General features: G+C 39.9%; 5 protein-coding genes and 1 long non-coding RNA gene across 9 annotated transcripts in view; 3 read left to right on the forward strand and 3 right to left on the reverse strand.

Annotated features, from left to right (window-relative positions):
- The first annotated feature begins 111 nt into the window (after positions 1-111).
- On the forward strand, positions 112-1,797 carry ProRS-m (prolyl-tRNA synthetase 2-like protein, mitochondrial). Its single transcript, XM_069053036.1, has 6 exons — positions 112-248; positions 296-547; positions 610-871; positions 928-1,112; positions 1,165-1,380; positions 1,433-1,797. The coding sequence occupies exons 1-6, from the start codon at positions 129-131 to the stop codon at positions 1,766-1,768; spliced, it is 1,371 nt and encodes a 456-aa protein (XP_068909137.1). The 5' UTR covers positions 112-128; the 3' UTR covers positions 1,769-1,797.
- Positions 1,798-1,809: 12 nt separating this feature from the next.
- On the reverse strand, positions 1,810-3,306 carry LOC138134653 (protein phosphatase 1 regulatory subunit 36-like). The gene is made up of 5 exons (XM_069053045.1): positions 3,207-3,306; positions 3,049-3,160; positions 2,507-2,999; positions 2,240-2,459; positions 1,810-2,193 (listed from the first exon to the last, which is right to left on the reverse strand). The coding sequence occupies exons 1-5, from the start codon at positions 3,287-3,289 to the stop codon at positions 1,998-2,000; spliced, it is 1,104 nt and encodes a 367-aa protein (XP_068909146.1). The 5' UTR covers positions 3,290-3,306; the 3' UTR covers positions 1,810-1,997.
- An 18-nt stretch (positions 3,307-3,324) lies between these two features.
- Arv1 (ACAT-related protein required for viability 1) lies at positions 3,325-4,322 on the reverse strand. Its single transcript, XM_069053046.1, has 5 exons — positions 4,183-4,322; positions 4,007-4,126; positions 3,790-3,958; positions 3,516-3,740; positions 3,325-3,462 (listed from the first exon to the last, which is right to left on the reverse strand). The coding sequence occupies exons 1-5, from the start codon at positions 4,294-4,296 to the stop codon at positions 3,347-3,349; spliced, it is 744 nt and encodes a 247-aa protein (XP_068909147.1). The 5' UTR covers positions 4,297-4,322; the 3' UTR covers positions 3,325-3,346.
- Positions 4,323-4,566: 244 nt separating this feature from the next.
- Positions 4,567-8,892, forward strand: LOC138134641 (NADH-ubiquinone oxidoreductase 49 kDa subunit-like). 2 transcript variants are annotated; one of them, XM_069053022.1, is made up of 12 exons: positions 4,567-4,707; positions 4,761-4,845; positions 4,893-5,117; positions 5,181-5,415; positions 5,467-5,671; positions 7,171-7,465; positions 7,515-7,904; positions 7,954-8,117; positions 8,167-8,286; positions 8,333-8,462; positions 8,511-8,748; positions 8,797-8,892. In XM_069053022.1, exons 1-12 carry the CDS (start codon positions 4,649-4,651, stop codon positions 8,832-8,834), a joined length of 2,184 nt encoding a protein of 727 aa, XP_068909123.1. In that variant the 5' UTR covers positions 4,567-4,648; the 3' UTR covers positions 8,835-8,892. The 2 variants fall into 2 exon arrangements, with proteins under 2 accessions (XP_068909123.1, XP_068909122.1); XM_069053021.1 differs by having other exon boundaries at positions 8,511-8,892.
- The window catches only part of neur (E3 ubiquitin-protein ligase neur), a 29,526-nt gene continuing 15,523 nt past the window's right edge, over positions 8,883-22,885 (reverse strand). Inside the window, exons 1-4 of one of the 2 annotated variants that reach the window (XM_069053024.1) lie at positions 18,245-18,381; positions 11,779-11,951; positions 10,288-11,694; positions 8,883-9,994 (exon numbers count right to left, since the gene is read on the reverse strand). In XM_069053024.1, the coding sequence (XP_068909125.1) occupies positions 9,749-9,994; positions 10,288-11,694; positions 11,779-11,951; positions 18,245-18,368 (1,950 nt within the window). In that variant the 5' untranslated portion in view covers positions 18,369-18,381 and the 3' untranslated portion in view covers positions 8,883-9,748. Of the gene's footprint in view, positions 9,995-10,287; positions 11,695-11,778; positions 11,952-18,244; positions 18,382-22,885 lie in introns of those variants that run through there. The other variant, XM_069053026.1, reaches the window with a different exon arrangement.
- LOC138134661 (uncharacterized) lies at positions 14,815-21,079 on the forward strand. 2 transcript variants are annotated; one of them, XR_011160785.1, is made up of 4 exons: positions 14,815-14,880; positions 14,935-15,260; positions 18,359-18,809; positions 20,961-21,079. It is a non-coding gene; the product is annotated as an uncharacterized lncRNA (long non-coding RNA). The 2 variants fall into 2 exon arrangements; XR_011160784.1 differs by lacking the exon at positions 20,961-21,079 and having other exon boundaries at positions 14,935-15,089; positions 15,157-15,260; positions 18,359-18,473.

Genomic DNA, 22,885 nt, shown 5'->3' on the forward strand with positions numbered 1-22,885 from the left:
CGAGTGTCAACAGTCATATGACTGACGCCCAGGCGTACCACAACATAATCACTTGATTAGCGATTGTGACCAACGTGATAAAACGCATGTAACTAAAACTCGAATTAGAATTTTTAAACTTTTAAACGATGTTATTAAAAAATTCGGCAAGGTTTTCGCACCGTTTATCAAACATATTTCAGCCGGTGAGCGTCATCCCGAAAGATGCGGAAATTAAGCGACAGGATATCACATCGAAGAGTCAAAGGGTGTGTGGCATAACCTAAAATTGTTAATAATAAAGCAACTTTTTTAGTTGATGTTGGAACTGGGAATTATTAAACAAGCTAGTCCGGGTTGTTTTCATTTTTTGCCACTGGGTGTAAAGGCACTGGAAAAATTAACAAATTTGGTTGATGAAGAAATGAAAAGAATTGGGGGTCAAAAAATTATTTTTCCCACTCTTACAAATTCAAAATTGTGGGAGATATCAGGTAGATTGGAGACAGTTTCATCAGAACTTTTTAAAATTAAAGACAGACATGACCATGGTTACATTTTGAGTCCTGTAGGTAAAAATTCTCTTTTTTGGAACCACTAAATCTTGCTCTTTCTCATAATTATTCGCAGACACATGAAGAAGCTGCTAGTAGTTTGATTGCATCATTGTCTCCAATTTCATATAAACAGTTGCCTTTAAGGTTATATCAAATCACTAACAAATACCGTGATGAAATAAAACCAAGGTTTGGGTTGATGAGGGGAAAACAGTTTTTGATGAAAGATATGTATTGTTTTGATGTTGATACAACAGCTGCCAAACAAAATTATGACCAAATATGCAACAGTTATGACAATATATTTAAAAAAATTGGAATTGATTTTATTAAAGGTGTGGACTAATGTCAAAATAAACAGTTGTTGCATTTTTTTATTATTGTTTTTAAGTACTGGGCAGTTCAGGAACTATGGGTGGAGAACTGTCCCATGAGTACCACTACAAAGCTGACATAGGTGAAGATAAAATTTTAACTTGTCCTAAATGCAGTTACTCTGCAAATACAGAAATCTCTGGTGAAAAACAATGTCCAAAATGTGGCAATCAATCGATAGAAATTAGTTTTGGAATAGAAGTAGTTATTAATGAAAGTTGTTTTCAAGGGATATTAATTGATCATATTTAAGGTTGGCCATACTTTTCTTTTGGGGGACAAATATTCAAAACCCTTTAAAGCGACCTATTTGTCTAGTAACGGCAAACCAGAAGTGTTACAGATGGGAAGTTACGGGTTGGGGCTGTCCCGCATTCTAGCCGCGGCAGTTGAAGTTTTATCGAGCGAGCAAGAAATCAGGTGGCCCCCAAGTTTGGCCCCGTATAACGTCATAATTTTACCACCGAAAGTATGAAAGTTCATAATATACGTAAAATTTCGTTCACATGATTATTTTTCAGCGGGGAAGTAAAGAAGAACAACATCTAAAAGATTCAAACGCGGTTGAATCACTATATGCAAGAATTGAAGAAATTAGCAGTTTGAAAAATAACGTTTTAATTGACGACAGAATCGGTTTAACAATTGGAAAACGGTTTTTAGATGCTAAAAGAAACGGGTATCCTTACATAATAGCACTAGGTAAAAAAATTACGCAAGATCCACCATTATACGAAATCGTTAATTTAGACAAAAACGAACAACTATATTTAAGTGAAAACAGTTTATTAGATTACATTCAAACTCATGCATCTTCTTCGTCTTCTTCAGGAGAAGCTTCGGCAATTTCCATTTGAGAATTTGATAATAAATGACTTGAAATTGACTCGATGTTAGCACTCGTAATCTCATCTTTGATTGTGGCTCCGCCGGCGTAGCTGCGCCACCTCTTACACTGCGTCCTCCGCGCCTGTCTGGCTTGTTGCGTTTCGGTGTACTTTGGAGGTGTTTCTGGTAGAGTTTTGCACACGAGCACACCGCTGTCATTACCATTTAAAAAAAGTTGACGCTTGCAAACGACAATGCTTACGGAGCTGTTTTCATCTCAGGCATTTTGAACGGAGGGATGTGTATCCGCTTACCCATCCCTTCTTTGGGCATCAAAATCGGGTTCAAGTAGTCTTTGGAAAGCCCCAATATCCCCACGCCCAGTTGAATATCGAAAAGTATTTCTTCTGGGGCCGTGTACGCAGCTTCCAAGTACGCGATTCTCTCTTCGACTCTGATAAAATAAATGGTAATGAGAAGAAACGAGTGAGAACACTTACGGTTCCACTCGTAGCTGCCCGATCGCGAGCATTTTATAACTGTGGTTGTCAAAAATCAGTTCTTGGACTGCTGGAGATCGATGCTTCAGTTTTCTCTCCTGTTTGTACGCTTTTCCCAACAAAACTCGATTTTCTTCGGCGTTTGTGTGAAAAGCAGACTGGCGGAGGCGACTCATAATGTTGAATATTTCCGTCCTGAACATTCTGTTCAGTTCGATTTCTGCAAATTTTCAAGTGATGGAAATGAAAAACGTGTCCTTGTGGTACCTATCAGGGTGAAATTTTTTCGTAACAGAGCGATCCAAATTATCTTCGCCGCTATACTCAGCAGACACTCGTGCAGATGTCTGTCTTTATCGGAGAGCGAAACATTGTTGCGGTTGCCCATGTGGTAGTATTTGAAAGTATCTTCGACGCCCATGAGAATGTAGCCGTAATTTCTGGCAACCATACTTCGCAAGTCCGCCAAATTGTCGCGGACTATGTTTTCCAAAACGGTGACGATGGGTTGGCGCAACTTTCTCTTGGCTTCTTCACGCCTCAACATCAAGTTGTCCCACACCTGAAAGTAGAACTGGAAATAGACGATCAAGGTCCTCAAAAACTCGTCCATCCGTCTCGTGTGCATGAATTCTACGAATTCGGGAGTCAGGTCGTGTCGGTCGGCCGTGAAAAGTGCAACGTCTTTGATGTCCTGGATCGTCACGATCTGTGGCTCGTTCGGTTTGATCCGGCGTTGGTAAAGTCGCCGGAATTGAGCCTAAATTTTTCGCTTTAGTGAAACATCTCAGATTGTTTTCGACTCAGACCATGCCCAGATTGTCAATGGTGTCTTTAAACCTGATCGTTCCGTCTTTCTTGGCAGGTTGGGCCCCCGCTCCGACAAGAGGCAAACCGGGGGTCACTTCTTTCACATCGCGACTAAGAAAAATTATGGATTGATTTTTTAAAATCGCTTAAGATGTACCTAATGAAGGCGAGACCGTTAATGTTGTCGTCCCAAATCCAAAAACCGTTGGCAAAGGGTGGATTGATGTTATCCTTTGCCATTGTTGACGTTTGATTAAAAAAAATGACACATGGGATCTTGGTTGAAAATCAGTTTTATTAAATATTTTTTAACATGAGGAGAAGCATATCAAAAAAGTCTAAACAGAAAGTCTTGCAGTAGTACGCACAAAATATGGCTACAATACTCCACAGTTTAGGGCAGTCACACATGGCTGAAAGAAGTGTTTTTTTTTTTTCAAAAAATTTTATAGGTGGAGTTCTATACCTGTATAAGCAAGAAGTTGGGACAAGGTTGTATACAATGAGACCACACAAAGGTGCACTTCTTGGATACTGGTGTCCCAAATTAGAGATGGCAAAAGGAGAAACAAACCAAAACTGGAGATGGTCAGTGATTTCCAAACTGTTATGAAATCAATTGGATTTTTTTTCAACATTTTGCAATAAACTTGCGTCAAAAAGTACAAAACAACGATAAAGCACGTTGTTTCTGGAAATTAATTATTAAATAGGTGATAAATACTGATTTGGGTTAATACTCAGGGCAACACTCAGGCTAAGTTTGTAAAACAGGAAATCAGCCATCTCCTCGAATTCATTTAAAAAGGGCTTATCATCTGAATTTTTTGCATGCTGTTCTGAAGAACTGCGCATTAATTCCGAGTAAGCCTCCATAAGCAAAATTATCACAGACAGTTTCCAAAAATTCTACAATAAACTGGTTCATCAACAAATGAAAAAACGAAAATTTCTCACCTTAAAATCCACGTTAAACAGAATGTGCCGGTAGGCTACTTTTTGAAGGAGAACTAGATCAATAATTATTATAACTACATCATATTCTACGTATTTATCGGCGACACTGTGACAATTTTCCTGATGAAAGATTGGGCTTTTAGTTTGGGATAATTTGCAAATATTTTTATATTTACGCAGTCGGTTAATTTTAACACGCTCGCACTGTACTTCTTAAAGAGGCTTTTCACTTCTTTACCGCAGTTGACACAAACGTATTTTCTGTCATTTTCGGTGAGACTCGGCCCCATTTTTGAAATGTTTCCAGTTTATGAAATGTAAACAACTGACATAACCACACAACACTTAGGTTGTAGCTGTCACTTCGCAAAAGTACCAACGGTACAATATTGTTAATTATCTTGAATCGGTCAGACTTGCGTTAAACTTTCACTAACAGATTTTAAATATTATCTGCAAGTAAACGAAATTAATATTATTTTTAACACTTGCATCTTCGCTGTACAAAATAGTTTCTGACTTATGTTTTTTTAGTTTTGTGGGTTGGTAACTGCAGATGACAGATAGTTGCCGAGTAACAGGGCGAAAATTCAAAACACTGAGGTGAGCCCCCTTATCGATTATTTATTTTTGCTTGAAAATATGTTCACTGTCAAACATAATGAATGCGTCGGTTTCGAATCTCGTTGGAAAGTCAAGAAGTATCTATCACACCCACTTGTCAAGGTTTGGATTTTCACTGTTTTTTTTGTAGGGTATCTTCAGTCGGGTCTACACAGACTTCGAATTATTCCAAGACTGAAATGGAGACCACCACTTCAGAGAAAAAAGATATGGAGGTAAGATTACAAGTTTCCCATTTCCACAAATGCCAAAATTAATTCAGGTACAAACTGAAGTTGAGCAAAAGGCTACCACAAGCTGTGAGGTAGATGAAGAGAAGTTAGCTGAATGGCTTAAAAGAATTTATCCTAGTGTGAAAAAAGAGTTGGATGACATCTCTAATTCAAAAGCTTTCAAGGGATATAAAGTGTCAACAGATTCTTCAGATGCTAATTGCAAACTTGTGCAAACAGTCAGTGTATCATCTCAAATGAAAGATGGAACTATTGTAAATTATTTATCGAGTAATTTAATCAAAAAAAGTAATATCAAGGATTTTTTTTATTTTTAGGGTTCTAATGTCTCAGCTTTGTCATGGAATTCCACCAATAACACAGTTGCTATTGCTTGCACTTACAAACATAACTCTTGGTGTTACCATGAAGGCCTAGTATTATTCTACACTTTAGACCGTGATGACAATCTACCAGAAACTCCTAGATTCAAGTTAACAACAGAATCTTGCGTCACAGACCTTCAATTTCATTCACTGCTGCCTGCTATTATAGTAGCAGGATTATTTTCTGGTAGGCACTCAAAATATTCAGATAATTATAAACAAAACTGATTGAGTACAGGAGGTATCATCATTTGGAACATTCAAAAGGAAGAAGAACAAATTATAGCATCTGTTGATGGTCTTGGTGATGGTATAACACAATTGTCTTGGGTTGCTGACATTAATTCGGCGAAAAACCTTCTGTTGGCGTCTTCAAGTCTAGATGGACTTTTATCTTTATGGAATTTTAACCATAATGACTCAACTTTAATTATAAAAGAGAGGTTGGTTTTGTAGTTTCAAATTTCCCGCCATTTAAAAATCAAACTTTAAAAATTAATACGTAATGTGTGCATTATCGCATTTTTATTTATGTAATCATTAAATAATTTTAATCTGTACAAAAAAATATTCAAAATAGGGAAAGAATTTTTGAAGGTGTTACATCTCACTAACGCGTAACGTTTGACTGTACGTATATATAGTAATAGGGTAACAACGTACTTCGGTTCTTCCAAGCCTAATCGACGGGGTAACGTACAGAGTTTTCATAACTCCCAACAACCCTGTGGAAGGTCCCCGGATCTGTGGTAGAAAGTACCGCTGAGTTTTCTCAGTCAGATACAGGCTACGCGGTTCTAGGAAAGGTTATCTGTAAAACCGTAGGCTTGTATTGTTGGTCATAGCACAGGCAATGTTAGGGTCACGAAAGTGACAACAAAACGGGGCCCATTCTGGAAGAACTTTTTTTTTTTATTTATTATCCCTACAGGCACCAAATTCGCTCACGCTTGTTGCCCAAACAAAACGAAAATTCGCCTGAAGAAACTATCAAAAAAGTCGTCAGAGGAGTCACTTGTTTCGACTTCTCCACGCACGCTCAGGAAATGTTTGTGGTTGGTGCTGAGGGTGGATTGGTAGTGCAGTGTTCTCTGCTCGGTACCAGAAAGTTACCAGGTCAGTTTGTGCTTTCTGCTCAAGGTTATGGCAATCAGTAAATGTTTAAACAGGTGGTACAGCAGAAGCACCTCTTCTCGATTCCGTTTTTAAATATTACGAACCACACAAAGGCGAAGTGAATTCGGTGAGTTTTTCCCCGAACAGGAAGGATATGTTTATGACCAGCGGGTCGGACTTGGAAATTCGAATCTACATGATTGGACAAGTAATAGAATTGTTTTGTTTTTCTCTTAAAGAAAAGCGTTTCTAGGAGGAACCAGCTCAAGTGATTTTTGTGAAACAAGCCCTAAACTGCGTCGTTTGGGTACCGTACGAAGAAAAACTCATTTGTGGTTGCGGTAAAAGTGGAACCATCGAGATTTTTCAACTTGTTGAAGGAAGAGTCATCGAAAATACTACCAAAGATAAGGTTAAAGTACAAGTGCAGACACAGATGCAGATAAACAAGTCAAAGTATTGTTCTTTTGGCTGTTCTGATGATAGTACTGTATTTGTTTATTTCCAGGAGCAATATTGTGGCAGTTGGGACCGAAAATGGAAACCTTCAAATGTGGAGAGTACCGTGGGGTATATTCGGCAGTATGTCCTAGATGTTTGACACATTTCTGTACGCTTATTTATTTGTGAAACAATAAAACATAATAATCTTGTTGGTGTTTGAATAACAAAGTCTAAAAGAAATATTTTTAGTCATTTCTATAGTAATTATCTTAATGACATGCAGCAACTGTGTAAATGTCAAATCATGCAGTTGCGTAAACCACCCTTTACTGGCCGAAAGTATTATTTCTTGTTTAACAAGTCGGCGTTGCATTTTTGACAGTTTAATTTTGGAAACAATGGCGCACATCACTATTTTGAGAAGAGTGGTTTCGAAACTGAAGAATGTCTACATTAGAGGGCACAAAACGTGGTACCCTGACGCAAAATGGATGGATCAGTTCCAGGGTGTCGTGATGTACCCCGACAACTTCACCTCTAAACTGAAAAGACGTCCGTACAACGCCAAAGAACTCCCTCCAGAAGAAAGAAAAATTACAAACATGGTGATAAATTTCGGTCCTTGTCACCCAGCAGCTCACGGTTGTCTCCGAATGATAACAGAACTTGACGGCGAAGTAAGTAGGTACCAAACTTGACGACTTCGTTCGAACGCTCCACTTGTAGCTTGTGCGGAATTTGAACCCCCATATCGGTCTCCTCCACCGCGGCTCCGAAAAACTGATCGAATACAAGACTTACAGTCAAGCCCTTCCCTATTTTGATCGCCTGGATTACATCTCCCCGATAGCCAGCGAACACGCCTTCTGCTTGGCAGTAGAGAAATTACTCAACATCGACATTCCAAGAAGGGCGAAATTTTTGAGGGTTCTCTTCGACGAATTGACTCGCCTGATGAACCACATGGCGGCCACGTCTTTCCTAATCCTAGACGTGGGAGGAATAACTCCGTTGTTTTGGTTGTTCGAAGAAAGGGAGAAACTGTACGAGATCTGCGAGAGGGCGTGCGGGGCGCGAATGCACGCCAATTACATCCGAATCGGGGGCGTGAACCAGGTCTGAGCGATTCAAATTTGGGATTGTTGTGGATGTGGCGTTGTTGCAGGACATTCCGATCGGTCTTCTCCACGACATACACGATCTCGTGTCCAAATTTAGCGAAAGAGTGGACGAAGTGGAAGATTTGGTCACCGGTAATCGGATCTTTAAAGAGAGGGCTCAAGGAATGGGGTGCGTCTCAGCTGAAGAAGCACTCAATCGCGGTTTTTCGTACGAGTACAACGATAAAAAATCATTGAATACAATTGGGATTTTGCAGAGGTCCGATGCTCAGAGCTTCGGGGATAAAATGGGACCTGCGGAAAACTCAACCGTACGAAGTGTACGACGAACTGGATTTCGACGTTCCTGTCGGTACTCACGGAGATGTTTACGACAGGTTTCGTAGAACGCGCGTGCCGACAGGTTTAATACATTTTCTTTAGATATGTGCTGAGACTGGAGGAAATTCGCCAGTCCATACGTTTGGTCGACCAGGTCATTAATAAAATGCCCCCGGGAGAGGTCAAAGTGGATGATCACAAAGTCTCACCTCCCAACAGAAGAGAAATGAAGGTATTTTTTTAGAAACATTCTTCAGATGGTGATAATTCGTTTTGTTAGAATTCCATGGAGGCGGTTATACATCATTTCAAGTACTTCAGCCAAGGGTTTCAAGTTCCTCCAGGTTCCACTTATACGGCCATAGAGCATCCCAAAGGCGAATTTGGCGTTTATTTAGTTTCTGACGGTAGTTCAGTTGTTTACCGATGTAAAATCAGAACTCCGAGTTTTATCCATCTATCAGGGATACCGATGATGGGAAAAAATCACTTTTTATCCGATATCGTGGCGATTCTTGGTGAGACCGTCCGTTTCACGTTAAGTTTTACGAATTTAGGATTTTCAGCCACTCTGGATGTGGTCTTCGGCGACGTGGATCGATAACTTTTTTTAAGTGAATTATTTGTATTGGGTGTAAAAGAATAAACACGATTTAAAATTAGTAATAGATAACATTTTATTCAAGAATAATAATATAATAATTGAACTAACATGTTGAACTAAGTCAGTACATTCTTATGACTAGAAATACTATTATACAAAAGTTCTGATCCATTTTCAAAACTGTCAAGCCATGTCGACAAATGCTCTAATAATGAGGATTAACAGTTCCAAAATAATGGAGTCACTTAAGAATGTCTGATTTAAACACAAGAACTGGCCAGTGAAGTGTTTTTCGAGATTTTCATAGGAATGTTGATCACTTCTTGTACAGCTACGATCCCAAAAAATAATTCAACAATTATAGAAACAAGTCGTGGGGGGTTGGGGGTAATGAGAATGAAATTTTGAATTTAAATAAATCTCTGATAAAGTTTAGTAATTTGTGGGGCTACTATAAATAAGATTAATTTCGCATTACATAAAATAAATAAATAGGTTTAAACTGCACGGGCAGCTGACTACATTCAGGTTATCAGTGAACCTACAAAGTAATGATCCAGCAGTTGTGACTAATTTACTGCTTTCTTTGGTCTTATTAACTAAAATAATAGCCATAAAGTGATAATAAAACAACTAAACGTATAAACACATCAACAAATGGACAGGACAAATATATTAAATAGTATTCCACCAATCAACGAGATTCAGTCTTACTATCCGCACGTATTTAAAACTCTGGTTTTAGGCAGTTGGTTTTAAATGGAAGCACTTATAATAACTTAGGTTTCGTTTAGTAACTCTGAACGAACTACACCTGTAGTCAGGAAACGACGAAAATATACAATTCTCTCGGTCCGCGAGCGGCTACGTAAACTCATTCATTCTAATAATACTAAAACCAGGTGGACAAGGCTCTAAGATTTGTAGGTACGGATAACGTCCCTGATCACGGCCCTGCAGAGGGGACAGTGTCCTCCGCCTTTGCCCCGCCATTGTTGCAACGCGCATTCGTAGCACATACACATGTGTCCGCACATATACAGGACGGCGTCGATAGAATTCTCGTAGCATATCGTGCATTCGGTGCCGGTGCCCACCGTGGCACCGTTCTGTTCGGCCCATCCCAGCGGCGTCGAGTACGAACTCGAGTCAGATATGGGCTGAAACAGAACAAATGTTTATTATTAATCACCGCGTCACTAAAAGGGGACACAAATGAATTTCAAAAAGAGAATTAGATGTTCACAATATTTGACATTTCTTAGACATTTGACTTGACGTTTAGAATTGACATTGACATTTCCGATTTTAAGGTTAAGTCGTGAGTGATGATGATCCGTAACTTCCGAAATGGAAGTGGGGGAGGGGTGGAACCCCGAAAAGGTGCAACTTCAAGTCGAGAGCTTTAGAACGATACCTAACTTGTCTACTATTGATTGTTATTTGTGCCTACCTCCACGTAAGTACTGCTGCAGGTGGAAATCATCGTCCCCGTGGGAGGCAGATTCGACGTGACCTGCACCGGGGCCACCACAGTGTTGGTCACCGGCGACAGCGGAATCGCCTGTCCGACGTAGCTGACAGCATGTTGACTAGGATGCCCGTTCTGGAGCGAATTCTGGTGGTTGACGTGCACGGTCTGAGTCTGCTGGCTGATGAAGTTGGCGTGAGCCGGGGGCAGAATGACCGAGAGCACCGCCCCGCCGTTCGTGGCCGGTTGCACTTGGATGTCCGCCGGAGCCACGCAGCACAACCTCGAGTTCGACTGTAGTACCGAATTCCGGCGGATTTCCGACTGGCTGTTGATGCTGTTCATCGACTCAGTCGCCGACGGCGAGATGATCCTCCTCTCGAAACTCCTGACCGGAGAGGTCGGAGCCGGGCAGCTCATCACCCGGATCCGTTGCGTGGACCCGTAGATGTCGAAGAAGGCCCACAGTCTGAGCGACTGGTCGACGTGGATCACCACCAGCGGGTTGTCGCCGTTCCGGCTGATCTGCACCTCCCCGCTGGGCGATATGGAGAAGCTGATCTCGTCGCCTTTGTTCAAGTTCCTCGCGAAGTCTCTGCTGAGGACCCAGTATTCTGGCCTGTCCAACAAAAAGTTGGAGTCGTCGGGAAGGTCGCCCGATTGCAGAGTCCCCGGGTCGCAAGAAGTCAACCCCAGACCCAGACAACCCTGGAACATGGGCTCGGTGGCGAGGATCTGGACCACCACTCTTTCGCCCAACTGGAGAGGCCTCGCCGTGAAGACGTAGCCTTGGCAGAACTCGGTGTCCGTTCGATAGGCGTTGTTTCTGGAGCTGCCGAATCTGACGTTTCGTCCCCTGGTCCTGTGCAGCATCATCGAGCTGAAGTTGAGTTGAGGGGATTGATATCTCAGGAGCGGCAGAGACATCTCTTCGTTATCCCTCTGCTGGATATGTATCTGGTCCATGCGATAAATGATCCTGTCCACCTCTTCGGGAGGATTGTCACAGCTGTTCGACGCTATGTTGCGCCGAGAGTTGTTCAACTGGTGGCGAATGTCGACGAATTCGATCGCGGTGGAGTTTCCGTAAACATCTATCAGGGCCCAGAGAGGACCCCTCGTTTCGACACCGCTGAAGAAGATTCCTTTTTCTTCGCCGTTGATTCCGAAGTGGACGTCACCGGTCGAAGTGACGTAATAGAATAAAACCGTGTTTTGGCTGCAGAAGCGCTCAGGGAGGGCTTTCGCCCAGTAGCCCGGTTTGTTGGTCAGGTCCGGACAGGCGTATTTGGGGAGGCCGTAACGCAAGCTACTGGGGTCGTTGAAGGTGAAACCGAAACGGATGACCCCGCTCCAGTTGTTCGAAATCTCCAAGAATTTGATGCAAATCTGGAAAAAACATCACAATGAAGCTGTCACGGTCATTTTACTCAATAAAATTCCCACACTTGTTGTTACTTCTTTTACACTTACTTTTTCATTGATTTTAACTGGTCGCGAGCTGAAAGCGATTCCTTTGCAGAAGCTCTCCACTCGTCTCGCGATGGTTCCATCTCGGGAAATCCTGATGTTTTCCCCGTGGACATTGTGGAAAAGCAGCGGGGGCAGATTATTTGTTCCGCCTCCGTTCGACCCCGATCTCGAAGCTGCAACAAAGAAATCCCCATTCAGAGACAGACACACCATGTGCGAACCATCTGAATTCGCCAGAAATAGAGAATTGTTAAGTGCCCGAGCTTGATCCAGGTGTCGAGGTGTATCTGCAATATGGCGTCCGTAGGGGAAGAACGCATCTGTCTTCGAGGGGTTTACGCCCCGAGTTTCCGGTTTGTCAACAGCCGAAGACAATAACGTCGCCGAAAAAATTTCTTTTTGCGCATTTCAAAAAAATTCTCTCGACTAACGGTTTGCACACTTTCACACATTACGGTTACGTTCTTGTACAATATGTAAATTTGTGTATTATTCTGTGCGAACACAACAATGCCATCAGTTTCGATAGAAGTGTAGGAAAATCTTCATCCGGTGTGTACCGGAAGCGTTTACATAAGACACGTGCGCAAGACCACGGAGCCTAGATCCGGAGGGCCGGAAGACCGTATCAAATTACCTTTGTTCGTTCTTGCCCAGAAACCGAGAATATCACCCTCGCGATTACGTTTGCTGGCGCGGACGACTCAATCTATCAATTCCCTCGACGATGAGGATCTGCACAATGACGCAACGAGTGTTGAGGGTGTATGTTTATGTATGCGAGTGAGTAATGCTATTACGAGGGGTTTCAGTCAAGTGTTCGCATTTCCATGCCATGCCGTTACTACACAAAAGTGGTCCCCAAAGGGCTCAGACCCTGCCGACCATAATGAATACCCCGCCAGTCTCGACGTACACATTTTTCCGCAGCTATTTCGACGTTTTTAACGACGTTTTAATCATCACGCAACTCGGTCTCTTGGAAAGAATCTAATCCAGACCGGACTCGTAGTGTGTATTTCATTAGCCAACGTGAGCAGGAGTTTCCGTGTTGACTGGGCAGGTTGATAAATCTTTCGATTTCTTTGTGCGGTGCGAAGTTCCCACGCTGTACCTGGACCAATCCGAAACGAGATAACGACCTTCTCTCTTCAACTCCGGTGCGTGTGAAGGAGGAAATTGATCTCGAACGCACCAGATAACGTTACAAGAGGCGCCACCGTTCCCATTTTTGCAGAACTTAATCGCATTACGGGACGATTTTCGCCGTAATGTCTGTCACCTCCTTATCGCGCTTCGCCGCTGCAGAAAAGCGAGATTTCGAGAGAAGGACGGCTGCATTCGCAAGAGTGTTTGTGTATCTGGTCGGACCCCGGATTAATATTAATGTTTTTATTTTGAATTTATTTAAATCGAAGAAGCGTCGCCTCATTAATAATTTATGTATCCATTTAGTGTTAACAACAATACCGTAGCTTCGGATTATAGGCTTCGGCGTATTTATTAATTTATCGAGTTTTGAAGCGGCGTTCTCACGATTCAATTTAATTATGTAAAGCGATAAGATACTGGTCAGGAATGGGGATCCAATTTCCGTCGAGGACGCTGCAGGATGTCTAGAATTATCAATTTCCGAATAATAATCATTACAATAATGTCCGTTTGGGTTTGTGGTAAAAACTCGCAAAAAACAGCACGGTGAAGGACAGACATTTCGTCAGACTTTTGACCATCGCCGGCAAATCCAAATTAGGAGCAACACGGTGTTTAGATTTTGATGTTTCTGGTTGAGAGATCCGTGAAAACCATACGTCACAGTAGCTAACCAGAAAGAATGAATGGGGTTTTGAATGAACGACATCGCGAAGGCCGGAGTAAAATTTCCGTCGATTCAAGACCGTGACGTCCGAAAAAAAATCTACCTGAAGGCATCGGAAGTGGATCCGGTGCACCCCATCCTGCAGGAAGCCGGTCGACATCTGCGGGACAAAGAGCCGGCAACTTGACCATAAAATCCACCGATTACCTAAACGACAATTTCGCGTACAAGTTACGGTATTTTATTTGCGAAACGGGACTCGGCGGTCGACGTTATTGTTAGCCGTGAGAAAGAGTCGGTGCGATTTTTCTTGAGGATGGTTCACCAATCAAGTGAAAAAAATGCAGAGATGAGGCGAATCGCTGATGAGAGATGAACGCCGGATTTTCCACGAGAGACGGACAAATGAGTGTTTACGGTGGATGCGAGTTAGGGATGGGCAGCCAATCGTGGTAATGACAAGGCGCGGTGATTTGAGAGTGCGTGCGAGGTCTCCACGATAGCCGACTCCATCGGCCCGAAGAACCGGAGGATGTGAGGGCCGGAAACGCAACCGGATAGAAACAAGGCATACATCATCAACTTAAGTAACAATTAGGAGGATAGCTACTGCGACGCGTACATCGACAAAGGAGACAAGTGGAAAAACAGACAGTCGTGGACAAAACGGATTTTAGTTCAATATTTGCATTTACTGTCGTCGCGATGCAATGCTCGTTTGGAGAAAAATGCCAATTGTGACAAGATTATAATCTCGAGAGTCGGTTCAAAACTGTAATGAGAAAAAGAACGGACGGTTGCTCGAACTGTAAAGACATTTCTTCGGTTGAAGAAATGTCTCTTGGAAAATTAGAAAAGTTTGGTTAGTAAAGACTCAAGCAATGGCGTCAGAAGCTCGGTGGAAAATTGTCGCCAACACTGATTGACAGACGTGTTGCAAATTAAAATCCTTTTTGATTTTAAATTATGTTTTCTACAAACAGGATTAAAATGATTTCCTTTTGGGAAGATTAAAATAAAGTGATGTCACCATCAACTGTGAATTTTTCTTAATGGGATTGTATCATTTCATAATTGAATAATACAGATAACCTTCATTCAAAGAGTGACATCACTTTGCGATATTATGCATTTTTTGTGTGTACTTTTTACAGATATAAAAAATAAAATTACCCATTTTAAAACAATTTCAATTTAATTCGTTGCCTTGGGTTGGTATTACGACACAGTTGGCAGATGTCACCTAACTTCAGTTCAATGTTTCGTACCGGTAACGTCGAAAAGTAAGGTCAAATGAGTACATTTTAATTTACATTAATTAATTCCTGCCCTGTTAGAAAACATTTTGCATCCAACACGGGAATACAATGTTTGCACCCTTGACTTCGCCTCAGGCGCTAACTTTATCTCGCGGAAGTAAACTACCAATTTACTCCCTTGTCGCATGATCTCCCGCAAAGACAAGCGTCTTAATGATGTCGGTTGCCGTCTTGTACGTAATCAGTTGAAGTCTTGAGATTGTTACCATTTTAGTTTATTAATCGAAATTTTGTTTACAGATGTTGAAAAATAAAAATTGTTGGAGTAAAAACTTGTGTTTTGGTTTGTGGTAGACACGAAACACGGTCCCGGAGTGTTTGAAGTCCAGTTGACGCCCCAGAAAGTAAGGTATTCTCAATTAGTAACGAGAAACAAACAATTCACCGTATTTTTTTAACGATCGAGAACCACCAGTATGAAATTAACAGTTTTATAAAACATGAAGCAAAACATCTTTTAATGCGCTTGCAACGCTGGAATCTTGATTTATTATTTCCCAGTAACATAAATATTTATATCATATAATGATATTTATTTTAAATAATGCTCAGGCGAATCTTGGGTGTTGACTCGGAAAAAACGTAAAATCGCCGAGTGAATTAAGTATTTAATAAAAATAAATGGAGTCTTTTTATAGTTTAGCGGCGTCGCGTCAACCTTGCGTCCAAATCGGGTGATCGTGGTTAAAATGGGAACAACGTTCCTTAAGGCTGGAGGCCTGAGGGAATGCCAGCTGTTGGAGCGGAGTCCCGTGAGACGGCTCGCATCTGGCCCCCACGGAGCTCGTCTAGGCGACCCCATCCCACCGTTACCCCAAGGAAATGTCTAGCATTTATTCGTTTACTATTTATTACAGTCTAGTGACTAGACCACATACCGAGTTCATCTAATAGATAATAGGCGAGGCATTAAATATTCACACGTTAGATCGTAGATTTGGAGATAAATTTGGCGGCTGCACCTGTCACAATCGGTGTCGTTGCACTCGACAATCTGCACAGTAATTTTAAAAACGATGATTCAAGTGTTGCGGTTATGTTAAATTTGTTGTGTGTTTTATGTTACGTTTTCTATTTTATTAGACTGTAAAATAGTTGCAATGTTGAGGTTGTCGACCTCAATTTAGCTACGACGAATCGCTGTTTCACAAATTGAGGAAACAATGTCCTCACTAGTTGAGGCATCGACGAAATTTAAACAGGTTTGAGATATACACCTAATATCGTAATATACGATCCCTGTAACATTATTGATGGTCCCGCGTTACATAAAATGCTCAATTAATCGGATGAAAAATTGCCCGGCAGGATTCTCGATTAATTAAATTCTAGTTATACGAAATTACGTAAAGGCCATCGCATCAGTTTACTTTTACCCACGTAGTAAGCGAAAATATGTTGGACTTCTTTGATGTAAATTTACACTGGACGATGATCAATATTGAGTGCTACGAAATTTATATTTGCACCAGAAATAGATCAATACTTGTACACCTGCCAAGTTACCTGAAATACTGATTTTGGAGTTATTCGGAGGCAAGATCGAGGACTCGGAGTAGTAATTTGTAACGAGCACGTGTCGCATGTCGGCGACACGTGCAAGGGCCGACACATGTCGGGGGCGGTTCTGACGAAAATTCCGCCGCTTCCTGTCGAATCGCTGGAATCGAACCGAATTGCAACGATTGACATTAAAATAAACTAGCCGAAGATTCCAAAATATTTACGCACTTGAGCGATACTGACTCATGACTTTGGGCTAAAAATAATCGAATTTCTTTGAAAAGTGAAGAGATTTTGTTGGAGTGGTCAGATACGATTCTTCTGCTTAACAAGTGGTGAATGAATTTTTGATTGTGCACGGTACGAATGAATACGCAACGGACCGTGGAAAGGAAAGGAGGGTGGATTTTGTAACGGTCGAGATGGGTGCAAGGGTACGGAAACGGATGGAAATCAACACCGTCGTCGGTTGACACATCGAAGATTTCTCAATTGAAATTGGCAACTTTCATCTTCGTTTCGGTGTTTGTCGAAAAATTCCAAACAATCTGGGTCAACAGTTCAAAGGTAAATTCAGCAGATCGATGGGTTTAGAAATTGTGGTCGTCGAACAGCATGGGAAGATTCGAGTGTTTCGCTTCTTAATAAGGCCAAATGATCGTCGATTGGTCTTTTCAAATAATTAAACGACAGAGTTAATGTCTTGAATAAACAATAAACAAATAAAACCAATATTATCCCAAGCGATGGAGTGTACCAGTCTTCGAATTTTCTCTCTCTTTTCCGAAGATGAACCACTGGATCAGACAAAGCCAACGCGGAACACAAGCGTTGAAGATACCTCAATAACCGACGATATAGAAAGTCTTGAGAGCTACTGTACCGTGGGAACCGAAGAGTCGTGTTCGTGTAGTTAACATTTAGGTAACGTCGACGCAGGCAAGCGATACTAACTCTTATAAAGAAGAGATTTAAGAAACTATCAATTATTGAACGCGATCACCTGTGCGAGGGATTCGTACAAGTTTGTGTAACACGCATTCTACTCGGATTCATTAATTTTATTAGACTCCGCGATGGCTCCGAATGAATGTTAAATACCTTCACTTTTTGAAGAAGACACCGAGGGGTCTTCTTTTTTTTTTTCAGGTGAAGAACACCGAGGTTCCGGGACATTGCCCACCAATCATATTCGAATTAGCTTCATTTATCAACATCGTGAAATTAACACCATAAGCGTTGCCGTTTATGTAAGATGATTTTTCATATGGGAAAAGTAACGAAGACGATGCGCGCTTCTCGTAATCATCATCATTAAACTCATATTTAGATTTATTCGTTCGAGTTCTCAACATCAACATCTCAAGATGTGGAATATCAGTTCTAATCTAAAATTAATTAGATATTCTCCGCTTTTAGTCTCAGTGGTTGCCACATCACGCAACGTACTACGTCTATCAAAGGTACACCTGGGGGGTACATCTGGGAGGTTGTAATGGGAAATTTAGTACAGGGGTCTTTATCAAAGAGCTCTGTGTTACTACGTCTTGTGTGTTTTGGTTATCAAAAAATTGCAACAGTGTAAAACCGCGACTTTGCTGATCTTGTATACGTTGTAGGAACAACCCACGGATCGAAATGGTCGGTCGTGTAAATTCCGTGGGTCACAATGGTCGGTTATTATCGTCGTAAAGATAAGGGCGGCGACTTCCGTTTCCCGTGAGTATTGTGTTCCGCGTTAAAAAGCATGTTGAGCGCCGATTTGTAAACATTTATGCGGACAAAATCGCTAACAAATGAATCGGTACCAGTCGAAGATACGAACCTAATCCCATGCGTCGTTTGATCTTCTTGAGGACCTTCATTTTTCCTTTGAGAGGTGAAAAGATATCGTCCCCTTTGACCTTATCGTCTTTGCAAGTGCAACTTCTGTTTTCAGATATCCCCATCAAGATATTTACACGGTCACGTGAGACTTTCTACGCACTGTCACTGCTCGTTTCGAGTTCCATCACAACAACAAACACCAAAATCGAAGACTAGAAATGGAAGAAGGTGAAGTAAAAGAAATGGTTAGCGACGCGGAACCGAACAAGACGACGGCGACACCACTCCTCCCGATGTTTCAGAAGGACTGAAATAATTTTCTCGGTTTACAGCTTCAAATGTGTATGAATTGGGGGAATAGTGGGGGCAGAACAGCTGCGGCCACGAGCCGTCCACCAATCAGATTCCTGCCACACGCCTGGTGCCTTTGCAGCCGGCGCAGACAGATGTGACACCCTATCTTGCATTACCTGTGTTTACCTATTCTTCGTTTTTACCTGTTGGATGGGAAAACTCGGCCCTCCGGAGCAAGGGCTCCCGGGATTCCCCAAGTTAAATGTTAGGTAATTTAAAAAAAAAAAAAAACAAAACTAATCTAAGAAGATCTTGGTGAAATTTTGTGAAATCGTTTTCTTCACTAACAGAAGAACAAAAAAATGCCAAATGGACCAAATTTTTTCTGCCGATCAATTTTACAGTAAATCAAAAGCAAAATCCAACCAACTAAATACATATACCTAGGGATGAAAAAAAAAACCTCGACTGTCAAAATTAAATTTGAAATACGTAAAATTTTTGTTCTGACTGTGCTTGGTTATAAAATTTTCTCCCTAGAGTATACGCACGTAAAATCCAGTAACAAAATAAATTTAGGTTATGTTTTGATTTAAACACTGTTACATAAAGAGTGCAACTAAGAAGTGGATTAATGTAAATATGTACGTAAATACATAATAATAAATAAAACTGCTTTAGTACTACTGGGAGCACGGAATTTCGGACAGACTTGAAATTTGACCGATATAAAATGTGAAATAGGCTTTAGGTGCTAGACGTATTATACTAAGGACAACGTAACATTTTATCTGCCCCGCCAATTTCATTTTCTTAGTTACCAATCAAATGGGACATGATCTGAATTACACAGTAAAAATTTCTGACATTCGAATTGTCTTAATGACATTTAATTTTTTAGAACCTAAAACAATAATAGTGGACTTGACAACAAAATTCTAACCTTAACTTTTTTACGTGGCAAATGTGATGAAAAGTTGTACAGATTGAATCTGGCTTTGATTCTGATTGGTCAATTTTAGTGGGCGGAGCAGATAAAAAGTTATAACGGCAATACTATAATAACCTCATTTTAATATCTAGATATTATTGCCACATGACATTTTGACAAATTGCATTCATCAATCCTGAAAAGTTGCAAGTGCTTAAATGTGATTTTTTGAAAACTAAACAGTCTTTTATTAAACTTTGGAGATCAATAACTAAAATGTATCGCGCGTTCAAATGAAATCCTGGGCTGGGAAGGCGTTGGAAATTGTTGTGCTTTTTTAAAGCGTAGATTAATTGGAGCATGTTGACAGCTAACCTAAAATTTAGAGCCAAAAATGTTTTCTTTTTTTTCTTTCTTTGCAAAGTTTTACATCAAAAATAGAATAACGTGACGATTCCTATTCTCGAAGCAAATATCTAAGGGCACCCTTTGCTGAAAACAAACATGTTCAATTATGTCCCGATTTAATATAAACAAATGTCATTCGTGTGAAACGGCTGGAAATTCAAACTTTACACTGTTCTAAATGGTTTAATTTTTCCAACGCCTACTCAGCCCAGGATTTCATTTGAACGCCCGATAAAATAAGTGTGCATAATTGTTCAGTCAAAATTAATTACATATTGTGACATTTATGACAATAATGCTTAGACTACATTGGGTTTTTTTAAATGACATAAATTGCTGCCCGAAATTCCATGTTTCCATGCGGCCAAAAAATTTCGTCCACCCTTTTCCTGTCATTTCACAAAAATTGCGTGTAGTTTAACCTTTATTGTCATTATGATTGACGTTTGCAAATTAAAATTTGAAATTTATTACTGTCATCCATAGGAACATAGACACAATCTGAATTTGATTGACGCATGTCAACATGTGAAATGAGGGTATTCGTTCCTAAAGGCTGCTTTACAGCATACATGAGTGAAATGACAGTTGTGGACGAAATTTTTTGTCCGCCATTGTAAAAGAGTAATTTGAAAAACCACGGATACCAAACTGGTAGTACGAAAATAACTAACGAATGAACCAACCAAACGAATTTTTTTTTTGACAGACTAAATGTTTTTTAAATTTACTACTATAAACAATTATGTTATTCTACCGATTGCTCGTTTAAGTTGTTCTTCTCTTACCTAGATTTAAAATACAACATATTCTTTCAAATTCGCGCAAGTCGATACAGTATGGTCTTGTGAACACCTATTCCAAGTCCAAGGATTCTGGGGAATAATTTTTAATTGATTTAGGCCCGGTTTCTGGAACGGCCGGTTAAATCAAGCGTTGCTATAGAAACGCTAGAATGCGACCAATCATATTACATGATTTTTGTATTTATCGGAGAGTTAACTAACTGTACAAATAAAATGTTTCCAGAAACCGGACCTTAGACAAGCAATAACAGATAACTTACGTTGTTTTTTTACAGTTTCCTTATTTAAACCCAACAGAAAACACGTAGGATAACATAGAAAAACATTCTGCCATTCAAATTTGAACTGTTAGTACAGTTCGTTGCAACAAAAACGGGAACTGTCAGAATAAAATTGACACATTTTTACAATTTTTTCATAGTATGAAACCTTTTATAGGTATTTTCACATTTGATGGCGGAAACAAAAGACTGAGAAATGTCACAAAATTGTATTGTCAGTGTCAAATTTCTCATAAACGCCGTAAAAAGGAATGTTTAGGTAAATTTAAATTTTCGCTAAATAGATTGAAAAAATAAAAACCCGTTCTTTAATTTTTTTCAGTGGTTCAAAAGGAAAAGTTATTCTCATATAATCAAACGTATTACAAATAATTTCTCTAGTTTGACCATGAATAACTTTCTTATTGCCAATCTGCTACATTTCTGTCGAAATCACGAACGTCTTTGATAAATTTGACACTCACAATACAATTTTGTGACATTTCTCAGTCTTTTGTTTCCGACATCAAATATGAAAATATCTATACGAGAGAGAGGTTAAAATTATGGTAAAAATTCAATGACATTTTTAGAAATTATTGGATTGAGGTATTGTCAAGTAGACAATTAATAGACAAATTTCCCGGTTTTTTTTTGCAACCAACTGTACCTACTAAATATTTCTGTTAAAGTTATTCAAACAAATGAGTACACAACATTCTGTAAACATACATTAGGAAGTTTTCTAATGCCAAGTAATGTAAGTTCTTAATTTTGTTTTGAGATAAATTACCTTCAGAAATATGTACGCTACTGTAAAAAAATCATCTTTTTAAATACATATGTACGTATATGAACTGCCATTGAAAAAATATTGTTGTTCTTTGGCCACATTACACATTACCGCCAATTACGAAGTGTTATTATTAGTTTACCAAAGCATAACTTCAAATTCTGACTCAACCGAGTTTATGCTAATCTTTCATTATTCACCTTGAAACAAACAAAGATAATAATCATCACTCCATGCAACAGTTAAAAATATTTTAATGGCCGTTTTTGTTGAAGAAAAATAATTTTGACAGTAGCAAAAAATAAGGTTAAACATCCTAAAGTTTGCTTTACAATTGAATGTCATTTATGTCACATTGACGACCAAAGTATTGTGGCCGCGATAGTACTATTCCGGACACGAAATCTAGCCAATATTTTTTAGACATTTCTAAAACAATGCTATAAACCGATCATTAGTATCACTAATAGATGACGATTATTAAAAATCACTTTGAAGTTTTTCTTGTGACATCAAAAAAGCAGGGAAATGGCATTATCGAATCAAAAGATGAGTTATGTTCAATAATAGCCAGTTCACACATATTTGTCAGTTAAATGTCAGTTGTGGCCAAGATTCCGTGTCCGGAATAGTACATAGCAATATTGGGTGATTCAAAATGATTGTGGCCAAGTATGGCAACTATGTACGAAAATTTATGTGGCAACTGTGTGAATGCGGTAGAGTTGACATTTGTATGACATTTCATAAGCGTGCATTTGATTTTTTCAATTCCATTACACATTGATTTGACAACTTACAAAATTGCGCGACTATGAACTGTCAAGGAAATGTCAATTCTACCCTACCCACACAGTTGCCACATAAATTTTCGTACATAGTTGCCATACTCGGCCACAATCATTTTGAATCACCCAATACATAAAGTCTTAAAGTCCATTTGATCTTTATTTGAATTGTCAATGTCAAAATTGTGGGAAAAATTCACCATGTATACTAGAGACACTTTTCTGAATCACTCTAATAAGTTACTAGATTCTGAAAAATTAAAGGCAGGTAAAAGTGCATGAACTGTTTTGTTATACTTAATTTAGCGCATTACCAAGTTTGGCTGTATTTACAGCTGTTTTTGCTAGCAATTTCGTTT

The sequence above is a fragment of the Tenebrio molitor genome, chromosome 7, assembly GCF_963966145.1.
Source record: "Tenebrio molitor chromosome 7, icTenMoli1.1, whole genome shotgun sequence".
Taxonomy (NCBI): Eukaryota; Metazoa; Arthropoda; class Insecta; order Coleoptera; family Tenebrionidae; genus Tenebrio; species Tenebrio molitor.

What these genes read in the sequence shown, in the direction of transcription:
- ProRS-m (XM_069053036.1), top strand. Translation starts at nt 129, where the DNA reads ATGTTATTAAAAAATTCGGCAAGGTTTTCGCACCGTTTATCAAACATA. An exon ending in TGGAATTGATTTTATTAAAG is followed by an intron (nt 872 to 927) that starts GTGTGGACTAAT and finishes ATTGTTTTTAAG; the next exon opens with TACTGGGCAGTTCAGGAACT. An exon ending in TCATAATTTTACCACCGAAA is followed by an intron (nt 1,381 to 1,432) that starts GTATGAAAGTTC and finishes ATTATTTTTCAG; the next exon opens with CGGGGAAGTAAAGAAGAACA.
- LOC138134653 (XM_069053045.1), bottom strand. Translation starts at nt 3,289, where the DNA reads ATGGCAAAGGATAACATCAATCCACCCTTTGCCAACGGTTTTTGGATT. An exon ending in AACGGTCTCGCCTTCATTAG is followed by an intron (nt 3,161 to 3,206) that starts GTACATCTTAAG and finishes AATTTTTCTTAG; the next exon opens with TCGCGATGTGAAAGAAGTGA. An exon ending in AAAAAATTTCACCCTGATAG is followed by an intron (nt 2,460 to 2,506) that starts GTACCACAAGGA and finishes GAAAATTTGCAG; the next exon opens with AAATCGAACTGAACAGAATG.
- Arv1 (XM_069053046.1), bottom strand. Translation starts at nt 4,296, where the DNA reads ATGGGGCCGAGTCTCACCGAAAATGACAGAAAATACGTTTGTGTCAAC. An exon ending in TGTTTAACGTGGATTTTAAG is followed by an intron (nt 3,959 to 4,006) that starts GTGAGAAATTTT and finishes AGTTTATTGTAG; the next exon opens with AATTTTTGGAAACTGTCTGT. An exon ending in TAGCCTGAGTGTTGCCCTGA is followed by an intron (nt 3,741 to 3,789) that starts GTATTAACCCAA and finishes ATTAATTTCCAG; the next exon opens with AAACAACGTGCTTTATCGTT.
- LOC138134641 (XM_069053021.1), top strand. Translation starts at nt 4,649, where the DNA reads ATGTTCACTGTCAAACATAATGAATGCGTCGGTTTCGAATCTCGTTGG. An exon ending in GAATCGGGGGCGTGAACCAG is followed by an intron (nt 7,905 to 7,953) that starts GTCTGAGCGATT and finishes GCGTTGTTGCAG; the next exon opens with GACATTCCGATCGGTCTTCT. An exon ending in CACGGAGATGTTTACGACAG is followed by an intron (nt 8,287 to 8,332) that starts GTTTCGTAGAAC and finishes CATTTTCTTTAG; the next exon opens with ATATGTGCTGAGACTGGAGG.